The 27,904-nt window shown below is 42.7% G+C and overlaps 1 protein-coding gene and 1 non-coding gene across 2 annotated transcripts; both read left to right on the top strand.

The window, feature by feature from the left end:
• Window positions 1–8,654: 8,654 nt before the first annotated feature.
• Window positions 8,655–8,761, top strand: LOC114672930 (small nucleolar RNA U13). The gene has a single exon (XR_003723455.1). It is a non-coding gene; the product is annotated as a small nucleolar RNA U13 (small nucleolar RNA).
• Window positions 8,762–9,183: 422 nt separating this feature from the next.
• On the top strand, window positions 9,184–27,547 carry MLANA (melan-A). Its single transcript, XM_015117719.3, has 5 exons — window positions 9,184–9,235; window positions 10,746–10,847; window positions 15,926–16,022; window positions 24,621–24,734; window positions 26,372–27,547. Exons 2-5 carry the CDS (start codon window positions 10,771–10,773, stop codon window positions 26,438–26,440), a joined length of 357 nt encoding a protein of 118 aa, XP_014973205.1. The 5' UTR covers window positions 9,184–9,235; window positions 10,746–10,770; the 3' UTR covers window positions 26,441–27,547.
• The last annotated feature ends 357 nt before the right edge of the window (window positions 27,548–27,904 follow it).

The following is a 27,904-nucleotide window of genomic DNA, read 5'->3' as shown; positions in this document are numbered from 1 at the left end:
CAGGTATTTTGGGGTACCAGCAGGGAGACAGAAATGAGCAGGATGTATGGGAGAGTCAAATGCCCCTCTCCAAACAATTAAAGGCCTTCCTTATAAATGGCCTCTCTCTCTAAATATAAAAACTAACTATAAGAATCTCAAACTATCAGCCCTAAGAAACCAGGTCTTGTAGGATTGTAGAGTTGGCTGCTATGAAGGGAAGACTGGAAAAAGTGCCTCCAGAGACACAGGGGAGGTCCACAGCCTAATAGTTAAAATGCTCATCACTTTCAAGAACTTTCCTAACCCCTTTAGTTCTTTGATGTTAAGCAGGGAAGAGGGAGGCTTGGAGACCAGGGATGTCCTCCCAGGTTGTGCTGGGACCTGGGTAACTCTCAGGGCTGCCCTCAGGAGCCCACTGCCCCTTGAACACTATGCTTGGTAGGAGTTACTGAAGGGCTGTGTATACTGAGTAAGCCCTTTCCTATCAATAAACCTCCATCAAGTCTTCAGAGCAATACCTGTCAAGAAGGATATGATACTTAGGGTGATGGTGACTGGGTAGGGAAAGGCTGATTTCTTTCAAAATCAGAAACAGAAAAATATAATGAAATAGACAATTGTTCTTAGTGTTGAAATATCATCCTGATTTCTCTGATAGTGCTACTTCCTAGGAAGTCACTAGAGATGAGATCTGAGTGATGGTTTAGTTCACTGAGGCTCTACCATGTGGCAGGCTCTGTGCCAGGCACTGGAAATACAGAAAGATGTAATCCCCACCCTCACAGAGCCTAGGAACCAGTGGATGTGTCAGACATGAACAGGTGATGTCACAGTCATGTAGTAAGTGGTAGGATGAGAATATGAACGGGGAGCTCCTGGCAGCCTTCCATAGTCTCCTGCAGGATTTTTAGATGTGCAACCCCATTCCTCCCACAGTGCTTATTAGGAGACAGCAAAGACTAGCAAGACTTCTCAGGGACAAATCCTAGCTCAATGAACCCAGTACTGTGTAACTGTGACGGTCACCATTTGCCAAATGTTGTAGAGGGCATCTCTGTCTTTGTCTCTGTGGGATCCCTTACTTCTTAATTTGGTGACAGCAATCTATATTCTTCCTGAAGAATTAGTCCTTCCCTGTTGCCTTAGCCTTGATGGGGTGTTAAATACTACCCCTTACACCCCACCTCCAGGCAATTTATGCCTGAGCAAGGATTTCGCATGAGACCCAAGCTAGCCAGACAAGTGTGAAAGTAGTCAGAATCAAAATGGAGTCACTAATGTCAAGAAAACCCTGAAAAATTGAACCCTGACAAACGAAAGAGGCTTCTCATGCTTGTATGCCTGATAACAAAAGCCTGCAAAACCACAGCCTTGCACAAAGGCCATCTCAACCTTACACAAAAAATACTGCAAGGACAACAGCCTAATTACTGCCTGTCCAGTATCACACTGAAGTCACCCTTGTTATTGATCTTTGTAGTCCAAAATAATTATTTCAAGACAAGTATGTAATTCTCTTCACTTTTCCTGTAAAAACCCTTGTCTTCCTTTACTTTCTCAAATATGTACATAGTTTGCTATGGCACATTACCATTGCAATGCTTTATTCCTAAATAAACATCTTTTGTTTTAGAGAACCTCTCTCTGTGTATTATTTAGTTTGATGCAAGATTCTCCAAGGAAACTGAACTTATACACAGACAAAGATGACCATGAACAAAGCTGATTTCATTCTGGTGGCAGCAACCTGGAAGGTCATTCATTAATTCTTGCTACCTGTATCCCACAAAACAACTTTGTCCTATTCCTCCTTCTTCTTTTTGTTGAGACAGGGTCTTGCTCTGTCACACCGCTGGAGTGTAGTGCTGCAGTCATAGCTCACTACAACCTCATTCTTGTGGGCTCACGTGATCCTCTCACCTCAGTCTCCTGAGTACCTGTGACCACAGGCACGCACCAACATGCCTGGCTAATTTTATTTTCTTGTACAGACAGGTTCTCACTATCTCTCTATGCAGCCCAGGCTGGTCTCCAACTCCTGGACTCAAGCAATCCTCTCACCTCGGCCTCCCAAAGTGCTGGGATTACAGGCATGAGCCACTGCACCCACCCTCTATTCCTTCTTAAGGACAGGCTTGCTCATATTTTTCTATAGTTTTGGGGACACCTTCATAACCTCCGATTAATTTTCTTAAGTAGCCAGAGTTTCTGTTGCTCACAACTAAAGAACCTGGACTGACACAAGAGTTTGCTCCATGCCAGACACACTAGGTCTCACCCTCTCTGAGAGAAAGAATTATTAGGTTTCCATTTTGCAGATAAAGAGACTGATGCTGACAGTCTTACACACCAAAAACACACGGCCAGTCAATGCTGGAGCAAGCATTTAAATCAAAATCAGAACCCAGAGCGCAGGCTCTCTCCTTTTTGTCCCTTCATATCACCAACCCAGAGCCCTGCCATTCAGGTATAAGCTAGTGCTTCTAGAACTCACCTTGGTATGATTTACAGTTTACACAATGTTTTCACACACAATAACACAGGTAATCCTCATGGCCACCTGGGATATCTTCATGACATGGGAAAATAGATATGCTGAAAGTATGGTCAACCCACTTTTTTCCCTGCTTAAAACCCTTCTGTGACTCAACAGAGCCTGCAAAATCAGTCCAAAGGCTCAGCGTGGTATTCCAGGCCCTGTGGCATCCAGGACTGGGGCCTCAGGCCTGCCACTCCCTTTCTTGCACTTGGAGCTCCAGCCATATGGAACGACTCACAGTTCCCCAAAGCTCACCAGACTGTTCTGGGGCCCTGAGCCCTAACTTACTGGGATGTCACCTTCCCATCCTCACCCCAAGCTACGGTTGGTGAATGCCTACTTAACCTCCACCAGACTGGCCTTCATCTCATGCCTATGAAGGTGACCCCTGCTTACCTTCCAGACACAAACACAGCCCATCTTCCTCTCAAGCCTCTTCTGCTCCCAAGTAGAACCAATACCCCCGTTGTATCCTAGACAAGAATCTGGGGTGGCTCTAGCATTACTGGATATTGTAATGAGCCCTGGTGTTGACTCTTCAATATCTTTCCACCCCGAAGGTAATTTTAATCCGTTCCTGTAATCTCAAACTTCCTGACTGTGACTAATCACAAATGGCCATGGGATATACCGTGTTTCTGATTTACTGGTGCTCTTCTCTGCTCACCTGCGTAGCCTCGGGCCATGTTCTCAAGACTTCAGCCAGCTCTGTGCCTGTGTTCACCTGGAACCCCTTTCCTAATAGAGCCGGGGAACTGATGGAGCCTCCTCTGCTGCTTCCTGAGAGGGAGCCACACTCAAGGCCAGCCCAAGGCCACCAGGCCACAGCTCTTGCTCTCGGATGTCTGAGGGAGGAGGGAGCCCCTGTGGTCCTCTAGTTCCCCCACCCTCCTGGCTGCTGGGGTTTCCCCATTTTGGCCCCTGCCTAGCCATGCCTCGATTTTGTTCCTTTCTCTACCTCATCACTATCGCCCCACCACCAGAATCTCTCTGTCCTGGGTCTCTTTACGTCACAGACAGTCACTTGTTAGCTGATTAACACTTAGCCATGGCCATGAGCTCATAGGCTTACCCCAAGGACTGGGCACCCCTCCGCGTTATTTGCACATTCACAGGGAATTCCCAGAAGCACTAGCCTTTATCAATGAACAACTTGCCAGGCACTGTGCTAGATGAGTTGACATATGTTATCCTTTTTTTTTTTTTTCAGTTTCACTCTGGTTGCCTAGACTAGAGTGCAATGGCACGATCTTGGCTCACGGCAACCTCCACTTCCCAGGTTCAAGCGATTCTCCTGCCTCAGCCTCCTGAGTAGCTGGGATGACAGGCATGCGCCACCATGCCGGCTAATTTTTTGTATTTTTAGTACAGACAGGGTTTCTCCATGTTGGTCAGGCTGTTCTTGAACTCCTGACTTCAGGTGATCTGCCCACCTTGGCCTCCCAAAGTGCTGAGATTACAGGTGTGAGCCACCATGCCCAGCCCATATGTTATCTCATTTAATTCTCACAGCAATTCTGTAATTATTCTCTATTCCCATGTTGCAGGTGAGGACGGTATTGCTCAGAAAGGTTAAGTAACTTGCTTAGGGTCTCACAGATAATAATGAGAGCTGATAATATATGAGCTAATAATAATGAGAGATAATAATAATATAATATTATTATATAATATTATATTATTATATAATATTATTATATAATATTATAATATATTATTATTATTATTATAATCAAGGCACCCGTGAGGCATAGGGAGAGAGGACTTGGTAGTAACTGGGACGTGGCCTTGCCTTCTCTGCCTTCTGAAGAGCCAGTTCTGTTTGTTCAGCTCCTATGAAAGGGCAACAGGACTTTCTGGGATTTTCAGGCATAACCCTGAAGTTCAGGTAGAAGTTGCTGTCCCCAAATCTATTGAGCCAGGGGCTTGTAGCCTTCCCAAAGGGGAACATAGTGGACGCATGGCTAGCGGGGACTGAAAAGGGAAGCCCAAGCAGCTGGATATCAACCCCCATTTATAGCAATACCTCTGTGGGGTATGTGAGAGAGCAAAAGCTCACAATATTATGGGGAGCACTGAAGAGGGCCTAAGCCCCAAGCAGGATGAGTCAAGAGGATTCTGGCTCCTGAGCACTGTAAGCAGATGCCAAAGAGGCATCTCTGGCCCCTTCATGAGGTGGGCCTGCGGTGCCAGGAAGCCAAGCCCACCAGGTGGCAGCAGAGAACCAGTCAGTGGCCAGAGAGGTCTAACAGGTACAAATCCCAACCCTGGGGCTGGTGTGGGGGCCAGGGTAGGGGCCGTGCCATCTGAGCTGCCTCACAGTAACAGTTCACACTTTTGTTGCTAGGCATATTCTGTGCTGGGTGCTGTACCAAGCACTTCCAACAGGATCTCATTTAACTCTGACCATGAACCTATGAAGCAGATGCTGCTATTACCCCTTTCATTTCAGATGCATGCACTGGGGCTTTCACAGGTTTGCGAGTTGCCCAAGGTCACACACACTGAAGAGATGAAGTGCAGGTGGTTTAGACTCTACAGCTCCTGCTGTTAATTTGGGACTATATTGCCAGGGGAGAAAAGGAAGCCACTTGAAGTGTTGAAAGTGAAGGCAGGTAGGGCCTGACTTGGGCTGGCTCTGGTGTGGACTCTGAGGCCCGAGGCCAGCTCATGAACAGACACTAAAAGCCTAGTTAAAGGGACCTTCTAGGGGGCTTCCAGGAAACAGGATGTGGTAGGATTTTCAAGTTGAGGTGCCCAGGGAACCCCTATTTGAAGAAGTGAGAGCCAGGTTATCCTGTTCACATAACCCCAAAAGGGCTGGGCACCTCAGAAGCTGCAAACCACTCGAAGACCCAAACGGATGCCTGTGAAAGAGATGGTCAGGTCTCCCTCGTTGAGCTCATAAAGCAAACAAGGGCCAGGTGTGGTGGCTCACACCTGTAATCCCAGCACTTTGGGAGGCAGAGGGGGGCGGACCACTTGAGGTCAGGAGTTTGAGACCAGCCGGCCAACATAGCAAAATCCTGTCTCTACCAAAAATACAAAAACTAGCTGGGTGTGGTGATGCGTACCTGTGGTCCCAGCTACTTAGGAGGCTGAGGCAGGAGAATCGCCTGAACCCAGCAGGTAGAGATTGCGGTGAGCCGAGATCACACCACTGCACTCCTGCCTGGGCAACAGAACGAGACTGTCCCCCAACCCACCCACCAAAAAACAAACAAAAACCTCAAAGAAGCTCGAGAGCATGTTCCCAGACTGGCCATTGTGTGCCCAACGTGCTGAGTCTGGTCCTGTAGCATCCTCTGGGGGAGGGGATGATGCCAGCTGCCTGTCATCTCCACCCTGGAAGAATGCGAGGGCACACTCAATCCCCAAGTCAGCTCACATCACCAGAGAACTTGAATGAGACCTGGGAACGTCACCTTGCCCTGAGATCCAGGTCAGTACTCCCTCCTCTGTGGTCTTGCCACCAGTCATCCATGGGCCAGGCTATTGTAGAACCTAGTGAGTGCAATGGACTTCAGCTCAGAACTTCATCCCTCTTTGTAGACTAGTACTCACCACTAGGACTTTCTGGGATTTTCAGGCATAACCCTGAAATTCAGGATGAACTTGCTCTCCCCAAATCTATTGACATCAGGGGCTTATATCCTTCCCAATTTTTGTGCAAAATTCCCTGAGACAGCCTCCGCTCTGGGAACCCAGTCTAAGTCATGCTCTATTGTTCTGCCTCAAGATCTCCAACTGGTTGTTCTCTCCTTCTGAAATGCTCTCTCTCCATCTTTTCATGGCTGACTCCTTCTTACCATTTAGGTCTCAGTTTAAATTGTCCCTCCTTTACAGACAGGCTCTCCCTGCTTTGCCTAATAAAGATCAACCCTGCTGTGTTTTCTTTCTCCCTTACCATTTTCAGAGGTGACTATCCAGTATCCAATGGGTTGGTACTGCCCTTACACAGGATAGCCTTTGTTCATAGCTCACAATGGAAAACAGAAAAATCATAGGATCTGAAAGGAATGGGTCCTCAGGTGTTATGGGGAAGGGGACCTTAGTGGTCATTTAATCTAAATCTTGAGCTGCTACGACAGTCATATTCAGGTGGTTTTTTTTTTTTCTTTGTTTTGTTTGGTCACAATGGCTATGGAGAGCTGGTGAGCAAAGGTGACTGTTGTGTCCCACTGAAATGCTTCTGGGCTATCCAAGGTAGATCATGATGTTAAGTAGAATCAGCTATGGGGTCAACTATTAGGTGAGTGCAAAAGTAACTGTGGTTTTTGCACTGTCGGACTTTGCTCTTTGATATTAAATACATTCTTAAATGTGGTTATGTTATATATCATTTTAATGAGAATTTCCTGCTTTATGTATTTTTGCTAATGACTTATTACTTGCTCTTTGTTGTATGTTTATTTTAGGCTATGGAAATGATGTTAGACAAAAAGCAAATTCGAGTGATTTTCTTATTCGAGTTCAAAATGAGTCGGAAAGCAGCAGAGACAACTTGCAACATCGACAACGCATTTGGCCCAGGAACTGCTAACAAATGTACAGTGCAGTAGTGGTTCAAGACGTTTTGCAAAGGAGACAAGAGCCTAGAAGATGAGGAGCATAGTGGCTGGCCATTGGAAGTTGACAACGACCAGCTGAGAGCAATCATCGAAGTTGATCCTCTTTCAACTAAACGAGAAGTTGCCGAAGAACTTAACGTCAGTCATTCTACAGTTGTTCAGCATTTGAAGCAAATTGGAAAGGTGAAAAAGCTCATTTAGTGGGTGCTTCATGAGATGAGGGAAAATTTTAAAAATGGTCTTTTTGAAATGTCTTCTCTTATTCTACACAACAACAAGGAATAATTTCTCAATCGAATTGTGATGCACAATGAAAAGTGGATTTTATATAACTGGCAATGACCAGCTCAGTGGCTAGTCCGAGAAGAAGCTGCAAAGAACTTCCCAAAGCCAAACTTGCACTGAGAAAAGGTCATGGTCACTGTTTGGTGGTCTACTGCTGGTCTGATCTGCTACAGATTTCTGAATCCTGGTGAAACCATTACATCTGAGAAGTATGCTCAGCAAATCAATGAGTTGCACCGAAAAGTGCAACACCTGCAGCCGGCTTTCGTCAACAGAAAAAGCCCAATTCTCCATGACAACACCTGACTACATGACACACAGCCAATGCTTCAAAAGTTGAACAAATTGGACTATGAACTTTTGTCTCATCTGCCATATTCACCGGACCTCTCATCAACCGACTACCACTTCTTCAAGCATCTTAACAACTTTTTGCAGTGAAAATGCTTCCACAACCAGCAAGGTGCAGAAAATGTTTTCTAAGAGTTCATCAAATCCTGAAGCATGAATGTGTATGCTACAGGAATAAACAAATTTATTTCTCATTGGCAAAAATGTCTTCATTGTAATGGTTCCATTTTGATTAATAAAGATGTATTTGAGGCTGGGTGCGGTGGCTCATACCTCTAATCCCAGCACTTTGGGAGGCTGAGGCAGGTGGATCATGAGGTCAGGAGATCAAGACCATCCTGGCCAACATGGTGAAACCCCGTCTCTACTAAAAATACAAAAATTTGCCAGGCGTGGTGGCATACATCTGTGGTCCCAACTACTCAGGAGGCTGAGGCAGGAGAATTGCTTGAACCTGGGAAGTGGAGGTTGCAGTTAGCTGAGACCCCACCACTGCACTCCAGCCTGGGCGACAAAGCGAGACTCAATCTCAATAAATAAATAAATAAATAAATAAATAAATAAATAAATAAATGTGTTTGAGCCTAGTTATAATGATTTAAAATTCATGATCCGAAACCACAATTACTTTTGCACCAACCTAAGAGATGTCTAAGTAGGTCATATTCCACCTGCAAAGAGAAAATTCCATCTATCCCTTGCAGATGCATGGAAACTCACTGTCTCCAGTGGACAGTTAACTCCAAGGGCATCACAGAGAACTCATGGAGCTCAGCTGAGGAGGTTTCAGGGATTTTTCTATTTCCTTTTCTTCATCATGAGAGTCTGGTACTAGATGCTCTCCAGACCTGAGCCTAAAGACTCTTCAATCCTTTGAGATGAAGATGAGGGAGGGAATAGGAAACCCAGTTTAGTTTGGATTTCAGATCCTTTTGTGGTTCATACGTGTGATGATTAGGTTTCCATGTTCATGTGTGAGATCTGCCTCCCTCAAACAGTGTTACAATGACATGGGCGCCTTACCTAGCTGACATGAAAAAAGCAAATGTGGATTTCAGACAAACAAAAAATAACTTTTTTAGTTTATGTCCCATAGAATATGTGGACATATTTATCCTAAAAATATTGTATGGGACATAGTTGTATTAAGAAACTGTTCATTGTTTATCTGAAGTTCAAATTTAACTGGGTATCCTTTATTTTATGTGATGTGGCAGTCTTATGGAGGAGGGGCCAACATTTAAAATAAATGGCTTCCCTAGGATAGAGCACTGGGACTGGGGAAAACAGAGGCCGCAGTCAGCTGTGACTTTTTGAAGGAAGGAATGAAGTTGGTTTCTTTCATGCCAATTAAGCAATTACAGACGACCCTGTCAGAAATCTAAACCTGTGACTATCATGGGACTCAAGACCAGGAAAAAAAATAAGTCAAAAAGATTAAGAGCCAGAGAAGCAGTCTTCACACATGCGGCCAGCCAGCGGACGGAGTACTCTCTCATTCAGGAAGGTAAGAGCATTGCCGTCTTGCTATAATCATAGTCCTTTTCTCCTTTTCTCCCAGAATAGGATTTGGGAAATTCTGGTGAAGTCCTCTGCCTACCCTCATTGCCCCACTGATGTGTGACGTCAACAGAATTTCTCTGCAACGTTTGTCAGTCTCCAACTTCAGAGGGCTCACAAAGTCTCCTCCTGAATCCTCTCTCAGTCCTCTAAGACTACCAAGAAGAAAAGCAATTATTCAGGATGGCAGCTTGCCGGGGAGAAGCAGCCTCCCTGAGGTAGATGTGTTCTCCTGTCACTTAAAGAACCACTTCTTCCGGTCTGAGTAGTAAGAGGCGCGTTTGCTGTTGCTAAACCATTTGCCAAGGTTCTGAGCTTGAGGTATGGGATGTATGAAAACAATTTAATGAAGAATTAAGTTTCCATTCTGTCATTTTGAACACAGGGTTCACTCCTATATTATTCACTTGAGAGGATCAGTGAGTTTGACTTTAATTTCTTTTTTTACAACTGGGAAGGGTAAATTACACATAAAATGTCCCAGTGGAAAGGGGTCATGTGGTGAAATCCCCACTCTTCTCTCCCACCCCTCCCTGCTGTTTTAAACTGGAGCTCATTAATATAATTCTATGGGGATCAGACCTTTGAAATTCCTGAGAACAGTAAGAGAGCAGAAAAATACACAATAACAAGGAAAGGAGCTTCCATTATTGGTTTTTAATGAGCATACTTGAATTACGGCCACTGCAGTTTATGGACAGTTTTTGTTGTTGTTCATTTGTATATGTTCTAGTTAAAAAAAAAAAATGCTAGCCAAGGGACTTGAATCAGAGAGAAGCAGAAATTGACTTAAGTAGAAAGGGAAACACATTGTTAGATAAAGTCAGGTCCTGGGCTTCCTCAGCTTGTTTTGGGTGGAGTGCCTGGTGACAAGCTGAAGCCCCTGTGTGGGGTGGTTTCCTTTGCTGAAAAGCTGGGCTGGAAGATGCTGTGCTCAGCGTTCAACCTCATGCACCCTCGCAAGGCACAGGCAACAGGTGCTCTGGGAAACATACATTATGTATCATAGCCTCTGTCTGTCTGTGGACTGATATCCAATAATAACTTTGGAGAAAAATAACTCCTCTTATTTTATTAGCCACAGCCCTGGGCCAGGGAAGGTGGAGAATCAGTAAAAATGCATTGTTTGTTTGTTTCTCTAGAAGTTTATGGTGCAGAGTCAAATTGAAGGCACATGAAGAACATTTTTTTCACCAAATAATAACTGAGTCTTTTTGCTTTCATTTGTAGTTTCTTCTTTGAACTTTAGTTAGTAGGAGGGGTTAGAAACCTGAGCTATTGTCAAAGCCCTTGATATCAATGAAAGAAGCAGGTGCAAATCTCCTCACAGAGAGAAACCAAAGGGTCCTGACTGTGGATATTGGTCATCTAGTAAGGATGCTGTTGTGGGTCTTTATGAGACGATGAACAGGGTGGCTTTGGATGCATTAATGATGCCCACATGCTTCTTCTGTTAGGTGTCCTGTGCCCTGACCCTACAAGATGCCAAGAGAAGATGCTCACTTCATCTATGGTTACCCCAAGAAGGGGCACGGCCACTCTTACATCACAGCTGAAGAGTAAGTTCAAAACCAGACCCAGCAGGGCTTCCAGTTTGCCATTTGCTGACACAGCCTGCTGACTTCCACCAGCACATGCCTGCTCATAAATCTCCCTAGTGTTTATCTCCCCAGACAGTAACATCCCTGGCAACAAGGGGAGGAGATTCTGTGCTTCTACAAGGGGCTCAGTCAAGCTTCTCTGAGGCCAAATAGGCAGGAAGATGGGAATGGTATAAGGTTGGATCTTGCCATTTTTGGGTGCACTTTGACTATTGGGCCTTATCTGTAGGTTCCCAAGTGGAAAAACATCTGTTCAGAGTCACAATGCCTCTTTCCTCAATCCTTGTTCTGTCTCCTCCACTCAAGCTCCTGAAGGTGGTTTGCAGACAGAATAAAAGTGAGTTGCCAAGGAGCCAGTGAGGATGATGGGCAGGTGCATGTGACTCAGCCCACAGCCAGACTCGAGAGGAAGACTGAAGTCACAGCCTTTGCAGCATAACTTTATCCTAAGGAAAGGTGTTGGATATTATGAGTGAATTAAAAATAACTATTTATATGATTAAGCATTTCTAAATGCTAAGCATTATATACTGGCCTGAGATACTGTTTTTATCTTTGAAAAAACTCACAACCTAGTGGGAGAGTTAGGCATGAGATTAATTTCAGCAAATATAAGTGTGGTGATGAAAACCCAGAGGCTGCAGGGACATACTCTGTACGTGCTGGGAGTGGGAAAGGGACATACTCTGTACATGCTGGGAGTGGGAAAGGGACATACTCTGTACGTGCTGGGAGTGGGAAAGGGACATACTCTGTACGTGCTGGGAGTGGGAAAGGGACATACTCTGTACGTGCTGGGCGGCGGGGGCAGGGGAGGCCCCACCCTCTGTGTGGGACTCCAACAGGACAATACCCTCTTATGTGGTCTGTCCAGAACTCCCTGCGAACCTGCTCTTTCTTTGGAAAGAGCTGTTGAACCATCTTTAACAGTCAACCGCAGGGACCAGCAAGATGTAAGACCCAACAAAGGTACTGAGGAAGAATTCGGCATTTCCTCAGAAGACCCTGGTATAGGATCCTCTAATATCCCTGGCCAGTTGGAGTTGAGGGCAGCGGTATCTTCTCAGAAAATGTCCTGAGAGCAAAAATATACTCTTTAAGGGAGGGGAGCCCATTGGCCATGGTATTAGTTAATCGTTTCAGCTTCCGTATAATCACTCAACAGACTCTTCTTTAAAATAAAGTTTTATGTCTCGTGTAAAAATTCAAGAGTAAAGAGTTCAAGGCCTGTTCCTTTTCTTCTTGCTGGTTACTCCCCTGGGATGTCGCTTTTGTCTCCATGGCTGAAGATGTTGTGCCATCACTTCCACATCTTGCCAACAGAAAGCAGGAGGTGAAGGACAGGCTAGGACCATTCCTTTCAAGGGACACACGTCACTTCTGCTTATTGCTCCACCCCCGCCCACCCCCTCCCCCGTGGCACCTGTGTGTATCATTCTTGCTGTGTTGTAAATGAAGAAAGGTTTAGAGAAATTAGGAAATGTGTGGCCAGACATGGTGGCACTGGGATTTAAATCCAGGTCTGCTTGCCCCCAGAGTCCATGCTCTTAAGTGTTATGCTGCAGGCCAGCAGAGGCAAATATTTGCACAATCCCATCCAACAAGAGGCTAGGGCAGAGGTCAGTATTTCTCAGTGTGAAGCTGGAGGCTGATGCTTGTCAGCTCAGTAGGCTGAAAGTGGAGTTGTCCTTTGCCATGTAGGGCCATCACGCCCAGCTGGGGAACCTCATAGCCAGGTGTACCCACAACCTGAACAAGGTAACTTTCAGGTTCTAGTCAGGAAGAAACCAACCAGGTGGTTCAACATACAGACTTTAATATAAGAAGCTGGTTAAACAGGCATGGGACTGAGACTGAGGAGGCAAAGAAGGCACAGGGGTAACCAAGGCTGTACCCACAGAATGCTGCTTCTACCCCTATGTCTAGGGGAACAAAGGGAAGGGTGAGGCCATCAGGACCTAGAATTGGGAGGAGGGAACCCACAGAAATGGGACCCAGATCTCTAAGGAGAGATTTCTGTTTGGCTGGTTCTGGTGTCTCCGGAGCTTAGAAGTGAGGGGCATGAATCAAATACTCATGCCTCTGAGGTGGGAGCACTGGTCAGCCAGTGCTCTGCTGGGGAGGGGCATAATGAAGCTGGCTCTGAGAATGCCAGAAAACGAGCTGGTGCTTGGCATGTACAGACAATGTCAGCATTGCTGGGGTGATGATGACGGGAGCAGGAAGCACACTGGAAGGAGCTGCTCCTTCCTGACCTCCTAGGTTTGCAGGCCCTCTCTAGAGTACTCCAATGGGAGCCAGTGGGCAAAGGAGAAGTGGCATTTGCAGAGTCCAGTTCCAGCATCAGAGAGCAGAGCATAGAAAGGTAGGTTTGGAGTTAAGGGACAATGTCTTAATAAAGGGCAAAGGGGGTTATGACCATTATCATGTGAAGGAATCCCTTGACTGAAGGCACAAGCTTTCTGTGTCTTGCAACTTGAATGATGTGCATAAGCAGGGTCAGGTGGGTTATCTGACATTTTCCTTGAGAACAGGAGGGAACTTCTGGATTCCAGCACAAAAGAAAAATACCCACTCAACCCATATGTGTGGGAGCCATCCCTCTATAAAGAGAAAGTAATTCCTTTTGACATTTTGCTGTCTGTAGAAGGGTCAGATAGCCAAAGCTTCCAGCACATTGAAACACTTAACTTCAGACTGTGAGTGAAGGAACCCCTGAATACATGGAACATCATGATCTTGTGCAGGTACTGAAGGAGATCCGTCCAGAAAATAAGTAACTGCACACGGCACCAATGTCAAAACTCATTCCTCTCATGAAAAGTCCCTGCCCCCGTTGCTGTTTGTTTAAATAGGTGGGATGGAGGTAGGGGAATGGGGCCATCTTCTTTTTTTTTAAAATTTTTTTGCATAAAATCAGGATCCTGCACAACAGGGCCAACTTCATTAAAGCAATGCATCCCTAAGATATGAGACTATTTATCCTTCTCACAATTGTGCCAGCAGGTGGAATGAGGAAGAATGATGCAAATTAAGTTTCCACATCCAGCCAGGAAGGACTACATATCTGCTTTGAGTATTATCAATCTCTTTGAAACCTCAGTGGAGAGCAGTTCTCACAGTTGAGTGGACACAAGTCATCCATGGAACTTGTTAAAATGCAGATTCCTAGGTGCTGCCACCTAAGAGGCTGATTGGCTAGGCCAGGGGTGGAGTCCTATGATCTGCACCTCAGCGTGCATCTCAGGTGATTCTGCTGCAGGTGACATTTGGAAGACACTCTGAGGAGCCCTGCCAAACTGGGCAGTGGGTTCTTCCAATGTGTGTGGCATACCCTGGTGCTTTTCACTGTCAGTCACTTGGGCATGTTGTGAGCACCATGTGACGATGCATAAAGTGCTGGAACAGAGCTCTGTCTGTGTCAAGATGTTCAAGCGGATGCCACAGGGTGAAATGAGAGCACAGGCATGTTGGGAGTTGAATCAGCTGCCTTCAGTCATGAGAACACACTTGTGACAGCTTCAATTCAGGAAAGAGTGACTCTGCAGGAAAAGCACTGGCCTGGGAGACCTGGATCTGGCCCAAATTCTGGTGCTCACTTGCTAAGTTTCCAGTGCCAGTTGCTGTGAATGTTGGTTCTGCCACTTACTGGTTGTGCAGCCCTGGGCATTTGACCAGCATAACATCAGTTATAAAATGAACACCATTCCTACCTCAGAGGACTGTGGTTAGGATGAAATAAAAGCATATATGTGGGGCTGTCTAGCCCAGTGCCTGGCACAAATTGGTGCTCAATGAATGGTAGTCACTATGGTGATGGTAATGTTGATGAATCTTCATAGGTCTCAGCTTCCTGATCTATAAAGTGGGTGGACTGACCTACATAAGTCAGAGTTTCCATCTAGCACTGTCATCCCATGGTTCTCTCCATCCCGTTTGCAGACGGACAGGATAAGCTTGATGTCTCCTCAGCCTTGAGACAGAAGTTGTCCAGTAGATGGTACTGAGCAAAAGTCTCTCCAGGAGAAGCCTTAAACTTTGCTTCTCCTGTAGCTGCTCAGTCTCTTATAAGTCACTCAGCTCAGCAGAAACTTTCTTAGCGAGTTGACAACCACAGATAACAGTCAGTTCTGTCGATTTTGATCATGCTGTGATCAAGTAGATGTTAGCTAACTGAAGATGCTTGCCAGGAGTGAACAGCTCCAGGCCCTGTTTTCAGGGTCTCTGTGGTAACTGTAATGCTTCCCAGGGGTCACTGAACACAGGGCCCAAGAGGCTGGTGTAGACCCCCAGATTGGCACCCTGCTGCTTAGACAAGATCCTTCTCAATAAGTAATGCTACGGCTTTGCTGTAGGTTCAGCCCAGACACTTCTCCCTAGGGCTGCAAGGAGCAAAGCGGGGAGTTTAGGGAAGGGAGGGCACGAACATAATTGAGACGGATTCAGGTTCAGATCCAAGCTCTGTTTTGTGCTAGCTCTGTATGATCACCAGTGAGTCATGTATCCTCGGCCTTTTATTTCCTCATCTGTGAAAATAGGGGATGATAAATGGTGTCTACCCTCCAGTGTTGATGTGAGAATTGAATAAGCTAATGAATGTTTAGTACAGCACCTGGCTTTTAGTAGATGAGTCAGTGTTCATTTCTATTTTCTTTTTGTGGGCTGAATTAGAGAAAATGTTCTAAAACAGCCTGATGAGAAGAAAAGATAATTTAGCCCCACTAAATACACTGTCCACATAAAGACCAATTACTATGGCTCTTCTTGTACCTGGAACTTGGGTGCCTGGGCCATGTCAATTAGCAGTGCTCCTGTGGGCACACACTTGAGAGGCTCCTAGATAAAGACCTGCACTAGATCCAGGTGCTGGAGGCCTGGTGGGGTGCCCAGTGTGGGAGGTGGGAAACTACCTGGACACTGGGAGATGCTGCTCTGGGCAGTCAAAGCCCACATGAAGAGAAAGATTGATTTATGCTTCATCATAATGTAGAACAATGTTTCAATGACAAAGCGGATTTGTCTATCTCTTGGGCCAGGGCCGCTGGGATTGGCATCCTGACAGTGATCCTGGGAATCTTACTGCTCATCGGCTGTTGGTATTGTAGAAGACGAAATGGATACAGAGCCTTGATGGTTGGTATAGTTCCCACAGCTGAAATCCCTCCAGGTCCAGGGCCCTCTTTCCAGTTCTTTCCTCTGAGTCTCTGCAGAGTCAGATAATTGCCTCGTTACAACCTCTAGCTCTGATTCCACCTTCTGATGCCTCTTTTGCTACATTGTACTTTGGCAACTCTTCCTTTGCTTCTGCTCAGGCATGAACCCCAACCAGGAACTTGCCCTGTGCCTTAGTCTGTGACTATAATAGAATACCAGAGACTGCAATTTATAAATAAATGAAATTCATTTGATTTACAGTTGTGGAGGCTGGGAACTCCAAGATCTAGGGGCCACACCTGGTGAGGCCTTCCTGCTGTGTCACATCATAGTGGAAGGCATCACATGGGCAAGAGAGTGACAGCAAGAGGGAGCTGAACTCATTTTTTTTTTTTTGAAACAGGAAATCTTGGGATGGAACACAGTGGTGATCATGAGTCACTGTAGCCTTGACCTCCTGGGCTCAAGCCATCCTCCTGTCTCAGCCTCCAGAGCAGCTGGGACCACAGGCATGTGCCACCACACCCGGCTAATTAAAAAAACTTTTTTTTTTTTTTTTTTTTGTAGAGACGAGGTCCCACTATGTTGCCCAGGCTGGTCTCAAACTCCTGGGCTAAAGGGATCTTCCTGCCTCGGCCTCCCAAAATGTTGAGACTACAAGTGCGAAACACTCCACACACAGCCCAAACTCACTTTTATAACAAACCTACTTTTGCAATAACAAACACACTCCTGCAATAACATTAATCGATTCATGAGGACAGAGTCCTCATGACTTAATCACCTCTTAAAAGTCCTACCTCTCACCATTGTTCCACTGGGGATTAAATTTCCAATACATGAATTTTGGGGGACACATTCAAACTATAGCGCCTGTCTTTTTGGTTCTACTCACAGCAAACTTGGGTACCTGGATGTTGTGTACAGCTAAGCACTGACGGTTTATAGGGCACAGGGGAAGGGGGTTGAGGTTCCCTTATAGCAAACAGGAGTATTCTTACACACCTAAGGTTTTATCACTTCTGAGAATTCTTGCTGGTTCTGTTACTCCACTTTGTGACCTGGTCTTCCTACCTTGCTTCTTTACCCCTTTCCTCACTGGTTACCTGTGAATTCCAAATTCTTCTGACTCTACACTAAGCATCCCAGGATATCATCAGTGCAATGAGGAAACCATCCTCCCTGCATCAGCACAAAAGGTCACTGTGTGTTTTTTAACAGGCTGCATCCTTCTTAGATGGCCAAAGGTTTTAATAGTATTTTCTTTCTTTTTTACCCAAATATGCAGTAAGCGAACACAATTACACAATCCAGTCTTCTGGTACCAGTATCCTCCATGAATGGGGAACATCAACTGAGTTTATAAGCTATAAAAACTACAGATTTCAGCAATCTTGCTTCAAAGCTAGGTAGCACTTTAGCACTTCAACACCCAAAAGCATTCTCCATAGATCTCAATCTCTCTCTCTCTCTCGTTATTACAGATCTGAGAGCTTTTTCAGGTTGATGCAAAATGGAAAAAAATTATCTTTACAAAAGATGTTGGAAAGTCCCATTCCTCATTCAGCAAGCACTTCATTTAGAGGAAAAGGTCCTGTGAAAGAGAGGAGGGTTGGTGTGGGGTAGGGATTGAAGCTTGGCAAGCTGATGAGGAGAAGGTGAGAGATGCAACTCTGGATTCTTTCCCTCTTTGCCAAGAAACTTGGGCAGTCTCATGTCTCCTGTTCCCCAATGTCTGTCTTTCCAGAGCATAAATACAAATACAAACCATAAAAGGCAGGGCAAGTTTGGGGGCTGACACACCCACCGAGCATAGCCCTCTAGTGTGCTGACATTTAGAGGGAAGGAGGAGGAGGAGTTGATGAATCTGAACAAGACTCCAATATTGGAGGAAATACTTGAGGAAAGCCTTGGGTTAGAAAGTTAGGTATAGAATTCCTGCTCATATGGCTGTCCACAACAGGTTAGTAGGGGAGGACTTTAATCTCTGCCATATAATTCCATTTGTAACTCTAGCATGGGGTTATGACATTGCCTTGTAATTGGCTATTTACTGTTTGCCTCTTCTACCCTTCCACCTTCCCCATGTATGAACCAGAACAGAGAATATTTCTTACTCATCTTCATATCTCCAATGCCCAGCACAGTGCCTGGCACATAGTAGTCACTTAATTGTGTGGCATTAGGACTTGGTCCCATTGTCTGCCATTGAGTTGCTTGGAGACTAGAATGCAACTTCTCCAAGACTCACTAGCTCTATCGTACACCCACACACTTTGGAAATCTGTGATGTAACACAATGTATATCCATTTTTATTTAATACATATTTTCTTCTATATTTTGATTTCATTATATATTTGTATATCAAAAACATGTTTAGTCTTTCAAGAACTAAAGCTATACAAACTCAGTATATTGGTACTCATTTCCTAACTAACTATAATTATTAGCTTGATCCTACTGAACACAAATGCAATAATTTTTCTTTTCTGCTTCAATGCTCTCATCTTAAACTCATTCAACTGAAAAATAACAGAGAGTCTTAATGTCATGTGCTCAGACACTGTGAACATTTTGCTTGGTAAGTTTCAAATTCAAACTCTATGCCTCCATTCCTCTAGGATTAGATCAGTGGTTTGTAGTTTCTGAGACTTTTTGAGAGGGAAACGTGTTTAAATTTCTTGGTTTATTTAATTTCCATATTTATTTTTAAAATTAATATTAAAATCTTATTTTGAGATTTTCATATATCTAGAAAAGCCAGTTTGGAGATCAGAAGTCTAAGTTTAGGCAAAATTATGTAAAATAGTATATTAAGTATTGCATTTAATTACATAATTACCTCCCTTTCTGTCTTCAGTGATTCTATTTTCATTTTAAAGTAAAGGGCTATAAATGACATTAAATATAAGCTTTGGGCATGTGAATTACTTCATCTTTAACAATCTTCATTAAGCTTGAAATGTCTACTTTTCAATTTCCATTTGACCACAGAATAGTAGAGAGGCTGGCTGGAATTTAGATCTCTTAAAATTTCTCCTTTGGTTAACAATTCCCCTGAGCCCTGGAAAACATCTTTTGAAAGGAAAGGCTGCTTTTTGTAGCAACCTGTTTCTGCAAGAGGAAGTGGGAAATGATTTGTAATAAACTGGACAGTGGTTTTTATATTAAGCAGTTTTACATCTTTACTTGGAAGTTCAAGACAAAATACTTTTGATTCTTGGAGAATTTCATAGCCCTTGCTCTCAGCTCAGTTTACACTCATGTGTCAAGGCACTGTGTTTCTCAATGCATGGTCAGTGGTCACCTGCACTGGAATACTTTGGAGTCCTTGCTAAAAGGCAGATTCTGGGATCATCTCTGGTGGTGGGATTCGGGAATCCGTATTTTAAAATGTACACCCAGTTTTAATGTAAATACAGAAAACTGGCAGTGAACTGGTAGAGTGGATCATACTCTTATCCTATGGTCAGTGAGAGGCTTTAAAAAAAAGAAAAAGAAAAATTGACAAGGGCAGTTTTATTTTTTTCTTCCCAATCAGTACACCTTTTAAATCCTTTTCCAGTTTATTGCATTAGTTAGGACTTCCAGTATGATGTTGAAAAGGTGTGGTGAGACAGGACATCCTTGCCTTGTTCCTGATCTTAGCAGAAAAGCTTCAAGTATGATGTTAACTGTTAATTTTTTGTACCTAGATATTCTTCAACAAACTTGGGTAAGTTTCCCTCTATCCCTAATTTATTGAGAGTTTTAAATTATGAATGGGTGTTTGATTTTTCAAATGCTTTTTCTACATCTATTGATACAATCTTGCGAATTTCTTCTTTAGTCTATTGATGTATCAGAATAATTCATTTCTCTCTTCTTCTTCTTTTTTTTCTTTTTTTTGACATGGGGTCTCATTCTGTCCCCTAGGCTGGAGTGCAGTGGTGTAATCTCAGCTTACTGCAACCTTCACCTCCCAGGCTCAGGTGATCCTCCCATCCCAAACTTCCAAGTAGCCGGGACCACAGATGCAAGCCACCACCGCCTGGCTAAATTTTTTTGTATTTTCTGTAGAGATGGGGTTTCACCATATTGCCCAGGCTGGTCTCGAACTTCTGACCACAAGCGATCCACCTGCCTCGGCCTCCCAAAGTGCTGGGATTACAGGCGTGAGCCACCACACCTGGCCTGATTTCTCAATATTGAACCAGGTTTACATACCTGGGATAAATCCCACTTTGTCATGGTGTGTAATTCCTTTTATACATTTTTAGTTTAACTTGATAATATTTTGTTGAGATTTTTTGCATCTATATTCATGAGAGATATTGAGCTGTAGTTTTCTTGTTTTGCAATATCTGTCTGGTATTAGGGTAATGCTGGCCTCATAGCAATGAGTTACAAATTATTCCCTTTGCTTCAATCTTGTGAAAGAGGTTATAGAGGACTGGTATAATTTCTTTCTTAAATGTTTGGTGGAACTCACCACTGAACTCATCTGGGTCTGGTGCTTTCTGTTTTAGAAAGTTATTATTGATCAGTTTTTATAATAGATATAAATCTCTTCAGATGGTCTAGTTCTTGTGTGGATTTTGACAGATTGTGTCTTTCAAAGAACTGTTACATTCACCTACGTTTTCAGATTTGTGAGCATAGTTGTTCATAGTATTTCTTGCTTATCCTTCTAATGTCCATTACTATTTCTGATAATAGCAGTTTGTGCCTTCTTTTTTCTTCTTAGCGTGGCTAAAGGCTTATCAATTTTATTGATCTTTTCCCAGAATCGGCATTTGGTTTCATTGATTTACTCTACTGACTTTCTTTTTTTTTCTAGAGACAGGGTCTCATTCTGTCACCCAGACTGGAGTGCAGTGGCAAAATCATAGCTCACTGTTACCTTGAACTCCTGGGCTCACGCAATCCTCCTGGCTCAGCCTCCTGAGTAGCTAGGACTACAGCTAGCTACCGTAGTAGCTAGGACTATAGCATGTGCCACCACATCTGACTAATTTTCTTTTTTTTTTTTTTAATTTGTAGAGACAGTCTCACTATGTTGCTCTGGTTGGTCTCAAACTCCTGGCTTCAAGCAGTCCTCCTGCCTTGTCCTCCCAAAGTGCTGGCATTATAGGCATGAGTCATTGTGCTCTGCTGATTTCTTGTTTCCAATTTCATGGATTTCTTCTCTAATTTTTATTTTTCTGCTTACTTTGGATTTAATTTGCTGTCCTCTTTATTTTCTTAAGGTGAAAGCTTAGATTGATTTTAGACCTTTCTCATTCTCTAATATACACATTCAATGTTATACATTTCCCTCTAAATACTGCTTGCACTGCCAAGCAGTATCCCACAAATTCTGACATCATATTTTAATTTCATTTAATTCAAAATATATTTAAATTTCTCCTGAGATTTCTCCTTTGACCCATGTGTTACATATAAGTGTGTTGTTTAATCTCCAAGTGTTTGGGAATTTTTCAGTTATCTTTCTGTATTGATTTCTACTTTAATTCTATTATAGTCTAAGTGCAAACATTGTATAATTTCTATTCTTTTAAATTTGTTAAGATGTGTTGTGTGGCCCAGAATTTGGTTTATCCTGGTGAATGTTCTGAGCTTGAAAAGAAAGTGTATTCTGTTGTCATTGGATGAAGTAGCCTATAGATGTCTATTATATCTAATCGAAGATTTTGTTGAGTTCCACTTTTATACATTGCTAGATTTGATTTGCTAATATTTTGTTCAGATTTTTTTGCATCTATATTTATGAGAGATAATGAATTGTAGTTTTCTTTTCTTGTAATATCTTTGTTTTTGATGTTAGGGTAATGCTAGCCTCACACAATGAGTTAGTCCTTACTGATTTTTAACCTGCTGGCTTTGTCTATTTCTGATAGAGAGATGTTGAAGCCTCCAACTATAACTCCAACTTCATAGTGGATGCAACTACTTTTTCTTGCAGTTCTATCAGTTTTTGTTTCATGTATTTTGATGCTGTGTTCTTAGGTACATGCATGTTAAGTGTTGTTATGTCTTCTTGGAGAATGAACACCTTTATCATTATGTAATATCCCTCTTTATTCCTGATGACTTTCCTTGAAATCTTCTCCTTCTGAAACTAATATAGGAACTCCTACTTTCTTTTCATTAGTGTTAGCATGGTATATCTTTCTCTATGCACTTACTTTTTTTTTTTTTTTGAGACAGAGTCTCGCTCTGTCACCTAGACTGGAATGCAGTGGTGTGATCTCGGCTCACTGCAACCTCCACTTCCTGGGTTCAAGTGATTCTCCTGCCTCAGCCTCCCAAGTAGCTGGGATTACAGGTGTGCGCCACCATGCCTGGCTAATTTTTGTATTTTTAGTAGAGATGGGGTTTCACCGTGTTGGCCAGGCTGGTCTCGAACTCCTGAGCTCAGGCCATCCGCCCGCCTCAGCCTCCCAAAGTGCTTGAGATTACAGGCGTGAGCCACCATGCCCAGTCCAGTTATACTTCTTTTGTTTTTTTTTTTGAGACAGAGTCTCGCTCTGTTGCCCAGGCTGGAGGGCAGTGGCGCGATCTTGGCTCACTGCAAGCTCCGCCTCCTGGGTTCATGCCATTCTCCTGACTCAGCCTCCTGAGTAACTGGGACTACAGGTACCTGCCATCACGCCTGGCTAATTATTTATATTTTTAATAGAGACGGGGTTTCACTGTGTTAGCCAGGATGGTCTCAATCTCCTGACCTCGTGATCCGCCCGTCTCGGCCTCCCAAAGTGCTGGGATTATAGGCATGAGCCATCATGCCCCGCCTTACACTTCTTTTTTACTTTTTTTCAGTGGTTTCCCTAGAGTTTGCAACAAACATTTACAACTAATTCAAGCCCACTTTCAAATAACACTATACCATTTCATAGGCATTATGAGCATCTTAAAATAAAATAATCCTAATTCCTTCCTCCTGTAAACTAAAAACAAAACCTACATCCTCCAACCAACTGAATGGACCCCCTCTTGGCCAAGGGGACCCCAGGGAAACCTGAAAAACTGAGTCTTGGCCATGATGGGAAGGGAGATGAGAGATGCCTCATTATACACCCTCCCTTTTAGAGTTTTAGTTACAACTGACTAGCATTAATTTTAAAATAGAGATTATAGGACTGACAGAATTAACTCTTTGTGGCAATATCAAATTAGGAACAAGACAATGCAAGGAAAGGGTTAAATCACGCCCTTCAAACCATAAAATGTTGTTTTTTAAAAAAATTAACCCTGTATAATGTGGTTTACTTTCCAAATTGACTCTGGTATAGCATCACGTGACAGACTGCAGACTCCCTTATCTTAAGCATTCCTTTATACTGACTTCAAGTCTTAAGACAGAGCTGAACTTTCAACCAACTGCCAACTAAAGAATCCCTAAAACTCACCTGTGACTTGTAAGCCTCTGCTTTGAGATGTCCTGCCTTTTCAGGCTGACCCAAAATATACCTTCTGTGTATGGATTTATGATTTTTACCTACAATTCCTGCCTTCCTGAAATGTATAAAACCAAATCATAACCCAACCACCTCAGGCACACTTTCTCAGGACCTCTTGAGACTGTTCTCCTGGCCATGGTCATTCATATTGGCACAGAATAAACCTCTTTAAAATATTTTGCAGTTTTTTTCTTTCTGTTAACATTCCTTTCCCTTGTATCATTGCTGTTATTCATTTCAAGTGTATATAAGCATACACAATTAAATACACTGTAGCTATTATTCATTTTTGAACAAACTATTATCTGTTAAATCAACTAAGATGAATATGTTGGGTACAGTGGTGCATGCCTGTAGTCTCAGCTACTCAGAGGCTTAGGCAGGAGGATTGCTTGAGTTTAGGAGTTTAAGACCAGCCTGGGCAGCTTAGCAAGATCATGTCTCCTAAAAAAAAAAAAAAAAAAAAAAAGAGAAAGAAAGAAAAAGGAAGTTTTGGGAGGCTGAGGCAGGAGAATTGCTTGAACCCAGGAGGCAGAGGTTGCAGTGAGCTGAGATCACGCCATTACACTCCAGCCTGGGCAACAGAGTGAGACGCTGTCTCAAAAAAAAAAAAAAAGTTTTTATTTTACCTTCACTTATTCATTCTTGGATGTTCTTCCTTTATGTAGATACAAGGTTCTGACCTATGTTATTTTCTTTTTCTCTAAAGAACTTCAAATGTTTCTTGCAAGGCAGGTCTACTGGCAACGAATTCCCTCAATTTTTGTTTGACAAAGTCTTTATTTCTGCTTCACTACTGATGGATAATTTCATAAGAGTGTTCCTTTTGTAGATTCAGTCTTCTTATCCTTCCCTTCAGAAATATTCTTTGACCACCTATTGGGTCCCAGGCACTGCACTAGAGCTTTACCTCTAGTTAATTCCCACAACAATTTTGAGAGGTAGGTGGGTATTATCTTCCTAGATGCAAACTCAGAATTCAGAGAGGCAAAGTGATAAGACTGAAGGCACACAGCAAGTAAGTGGCAGAACCTAGATTAAAACTCATTCTTAAAACTTTGGCTTCCCTTCTCTTTTCTAAAATGGATTCAGTTACTTCTTCTTCCCACTCACCTTTATCAATTTACATTTCAGGATAAAAGTCTTCATGTTGGCACTCAATGCGCCTTAACAAGAAGATGCCCACAAGAAGGGTTTGATCATCAGGACAGCAAACTGTCTCTTCAAGAGAAAAATTGTGAACCTGTGGTAGGTTGAGATCCTTCATAAGGGTATTTTCATGAATGGCTGTTTTTAACTCAAGTGAATACAATGATTTCCATTTAAAAAGCAAGAACAATGTGAATGTACTCGTTGCCACTGAACTATATATACCTAAAAATGGTTAAAATGGCAACTTTTTTGTGTATTTTATGAGAATAAAAAATAAATAATAATAAAAACAAAAAACAAGGGAAGCACAGGGATTTTCTTAAATTGTGTTGTCACATACCCAGAGTTTCCAGGGTCAATAATGAGAGCCCTACATGTAAGATCCAAAGGAAGAACTTAGTCCTGGATACAATATTCTTTTATGTTTTTAGTCATACTTGCCTTTTTAATGGATGTAGATATATGCAGAGGGGAGGGATAAAGTACCTATTATTTATTGTATAGAGCTGTGCTGTCTGATGGCTTAGCCACTAGTCACGTGGTGCAACTGAACACTTATAGGAGTTTAAAATAAGATGTATTATAATACATACCATATTTCAAAGATATTAGTATGTGGAAAAGAAGATAAATGGTTCATTAATTATTTTTATATTGATTCATTTTGAAATAAATATTCTGATAATATTAGGTTAAATAAAACATTTTAAGATTAATTTTACATGTTTCTTTTTTTAAATGTAGCTACTAGAAATTTTAAAATTACATATGGCCGGACATGGTGGCTCACACCTGTAATCCCAGCACTTTGGGAGGCCGAGGTGGGTGGATCACCTGATCTCAGGAGTTCAAGACCAGCCTGGCAAACATGGTGAAATCCTGTCTCTACTAAAAATACAAAAATTAGCCAAGCGTGGTGGTGCACACCTGTAATCCTAGCTACTCTGGAGGCTGAGGCAGGAGAATCACTTGAACTCAGGAGGTGGAGGTTGCAGTGAACCGAGATAGTGCCACTGCACTACAGCCTGGGCAACAAGAGTGAAACTCCATCTCAAAAATAAATTAATAAAATAAAATTAAATTACGTACCATATTTCTATTGGACAGCACTAGTACATATACAACACAGTATAATGGTTGAGAGCACTGACTCTGGAGCCAGATTACTGTGTTTGATTCTTACCTCAACAACTTACTAGTTGTGTGACAATGGGCAAGCGAGTTAACCTCTCTGTGCTCTGGTTTCCCATTCTGTAACATGAAAACAATAAAAACACTCCCAGAATTGTTGTGAGCATTAAATGAAGCCCTGACACATTTATTCTGGATACAATATCCTCTTGTTTTATATTTGGTAGTGTCAATGTGCCTTTAGACACAATTACAAGGATCTCTGTGGTAAAGATGCAATGTATATAGTGTCGGTAAATAGCATTCAGTGATTTGTTTGTTAGGGCTTGAGATTTTTACTGTCATGGAAAATCCAGGTATAGCTAAGCTTTTGAGATTTTGGGAACCCCTTAACCCTATTTTTCTCTACTCTTGCCCCCAACAATCAGCATATAAACTTGTGAAATTTAACAATTACTTCACTGGGCAGAAATTATATGTGAACACTTAGAAATTTCAGTCCACAGGGAAACTATAAATATGTTAACTATTTTAACTTAACCCTTTCCTAGAAACATATACACTGTTACCAAGACCAAATTCTCCCTTTCTTGTTCTCACAGGTTCCCAATGCTCCACCTGCTTATGAGAAACTCTCTGCAGAACAGTCACCACCACCTTATTCACCTTAAGAGCCAGCAAGACACCTGAGACATGCTGAAATTATTTCTCTCACACTTTTGCTTGAATTTAATATAGACATTTAATGTTCTCCTTTGGAATGGTGTAGGAAAAATGCACGCCATCTCTAATGATAAGTCAGTGTTAAATTTTTAGTAGGTCAGCTAGCAGTACTAATCATGTGAGGAAACAATGAGAAATATTAAATTGGGAAAACTCCATCAATAAATGTTGCAATGCATGATACTATCTGTGCCAGAGGTAATGTTAGTAAATCCATGGTGTTATTTTCTGAGAGAGAGAATTCAAGTGGGTATTCCTGGGCCATCCCATTTCTCTTTACTTGAAATTTGGCTAACAACAAACTAGTCAGGTTTTGAAACCTTGACCAACATGAACTGTACACAGAATTGTTCCAGGTGAGTCTTTACTATGGGGTGCTCACAAAGGATACTTCTATAGGTTTAAGACAAAGAGCTGACTGGCCTATTTATCTGATCAAGAACATGTCAGCAATGTCTCTTTGTGCTCTAAAATTCTATTACACTATAATAATATATTGTAAAGATCCTACAGCTTTCTTTTTTTTTTGCGTAGTGGGAGGGAGTTTTGCTCTTGTTGCCCAGGCTGGAGTGCAATGGCACGATCTTGGCTCACCGTAACCTCCGCCTCCCAGGTTCAAGCAATTCTCCTGTCTTAGCCTCCCGAGTAGATGGGATTACAGGCATGCACCACCATGCCCGGCTAATTTTGTATTTTAAGTAGAGATGGGGTTTCTGCATGTTGGTCAGGCTGGTCTCAAACTCCTGACCTCAGGTGATCCGCCCACCTCAGCCTCCCAAAGTGCAGGGATTACAGACATGAGCCACCACACCTGGCCAGACCCTATATCATAGGTAAGACATATAATGCAGTCTAATTACATTTCACTTCAAGGCTCAATGCTATCCTAACTAATGACAAGCATTTTCTATTAAACCAGAAATTGGTAGAAGGATTTAAATAAGTAAAAGCTACTATGTACTGCCTTAAATGTACCTATGGCAATTTAGCTCTCTTGGGTTCCCAAATCCCTCTCACGAGAATGTGCAGAAGAAATAATAAAGGATCAGATATTCTGGAATGGTGTCATTATTTGCATAGCAACATTGCAATTTGTTTTCCTTTGGCCACATCAACATATCACCTACACTATTATTTATCTAATATTTATCTTTCAGGCAGCTCGTTTAAACTTCTTTTTGGCTTTAATTTCTATTGCCATACTAAGTGGAAAACCAGTATCATTTTCCATAGTAGAGGATAACTATAAAAATGAAGATAATGAAAGTAATTTTTTTTAAAATTATACTTTAAGTTCTAGGGTACATGTGCACAACGTGCAGGTTTGTTACATACATATACATGTGCCATGTTGGTGTGCTGCACCCATTAACTTTTGTATAAGGAGTAAGCAAAGGATCCAGTTTCAGCTT

Source organism: Macaca mulatta, chromosome 15 (assembly GCF_049350105.2).
Source record: "Macaca mulatta isolate MMU2019108-1 chromosome 15, T2T-MMU8v2.0, whole genome shotgun sequence".
Taxonomy (NCBI): Eukaryota; Metazoa; Chordata; class Mammalia; order Primates; family Cercopithecidae; genus Macaca; species Macaca mulatta.
Note: the sequence above shows the minus strand (reverse complement) of the source record. Positions and strands in the feature narration are given on the sequence as shown.

Bases quoted from the DNA above. Each gene is read 5' to 3' on its own strand.
- MLANA (XM_015117719.3), top strand. From the start codon at position 10,771: ATGCCAAGAGAAGATGCTCACTTCATCTATGGTTACCCCAAGAAGGGG. The intron at 10,848-15,925 runs GTAAGTTCAAAA...CTCTTGGGCCAG, and splicing joins TCTTACATCACAGCTGAAGA to GGCCGCTGGGATTGGCATCC. The intron at 16,023-24,620 runs GTTGGTATAGTT...TTTACATTTCAG, and splicing joins ATGGATACAGAGCCTTGATG to GATAAAAGTCTTCATGTTGG.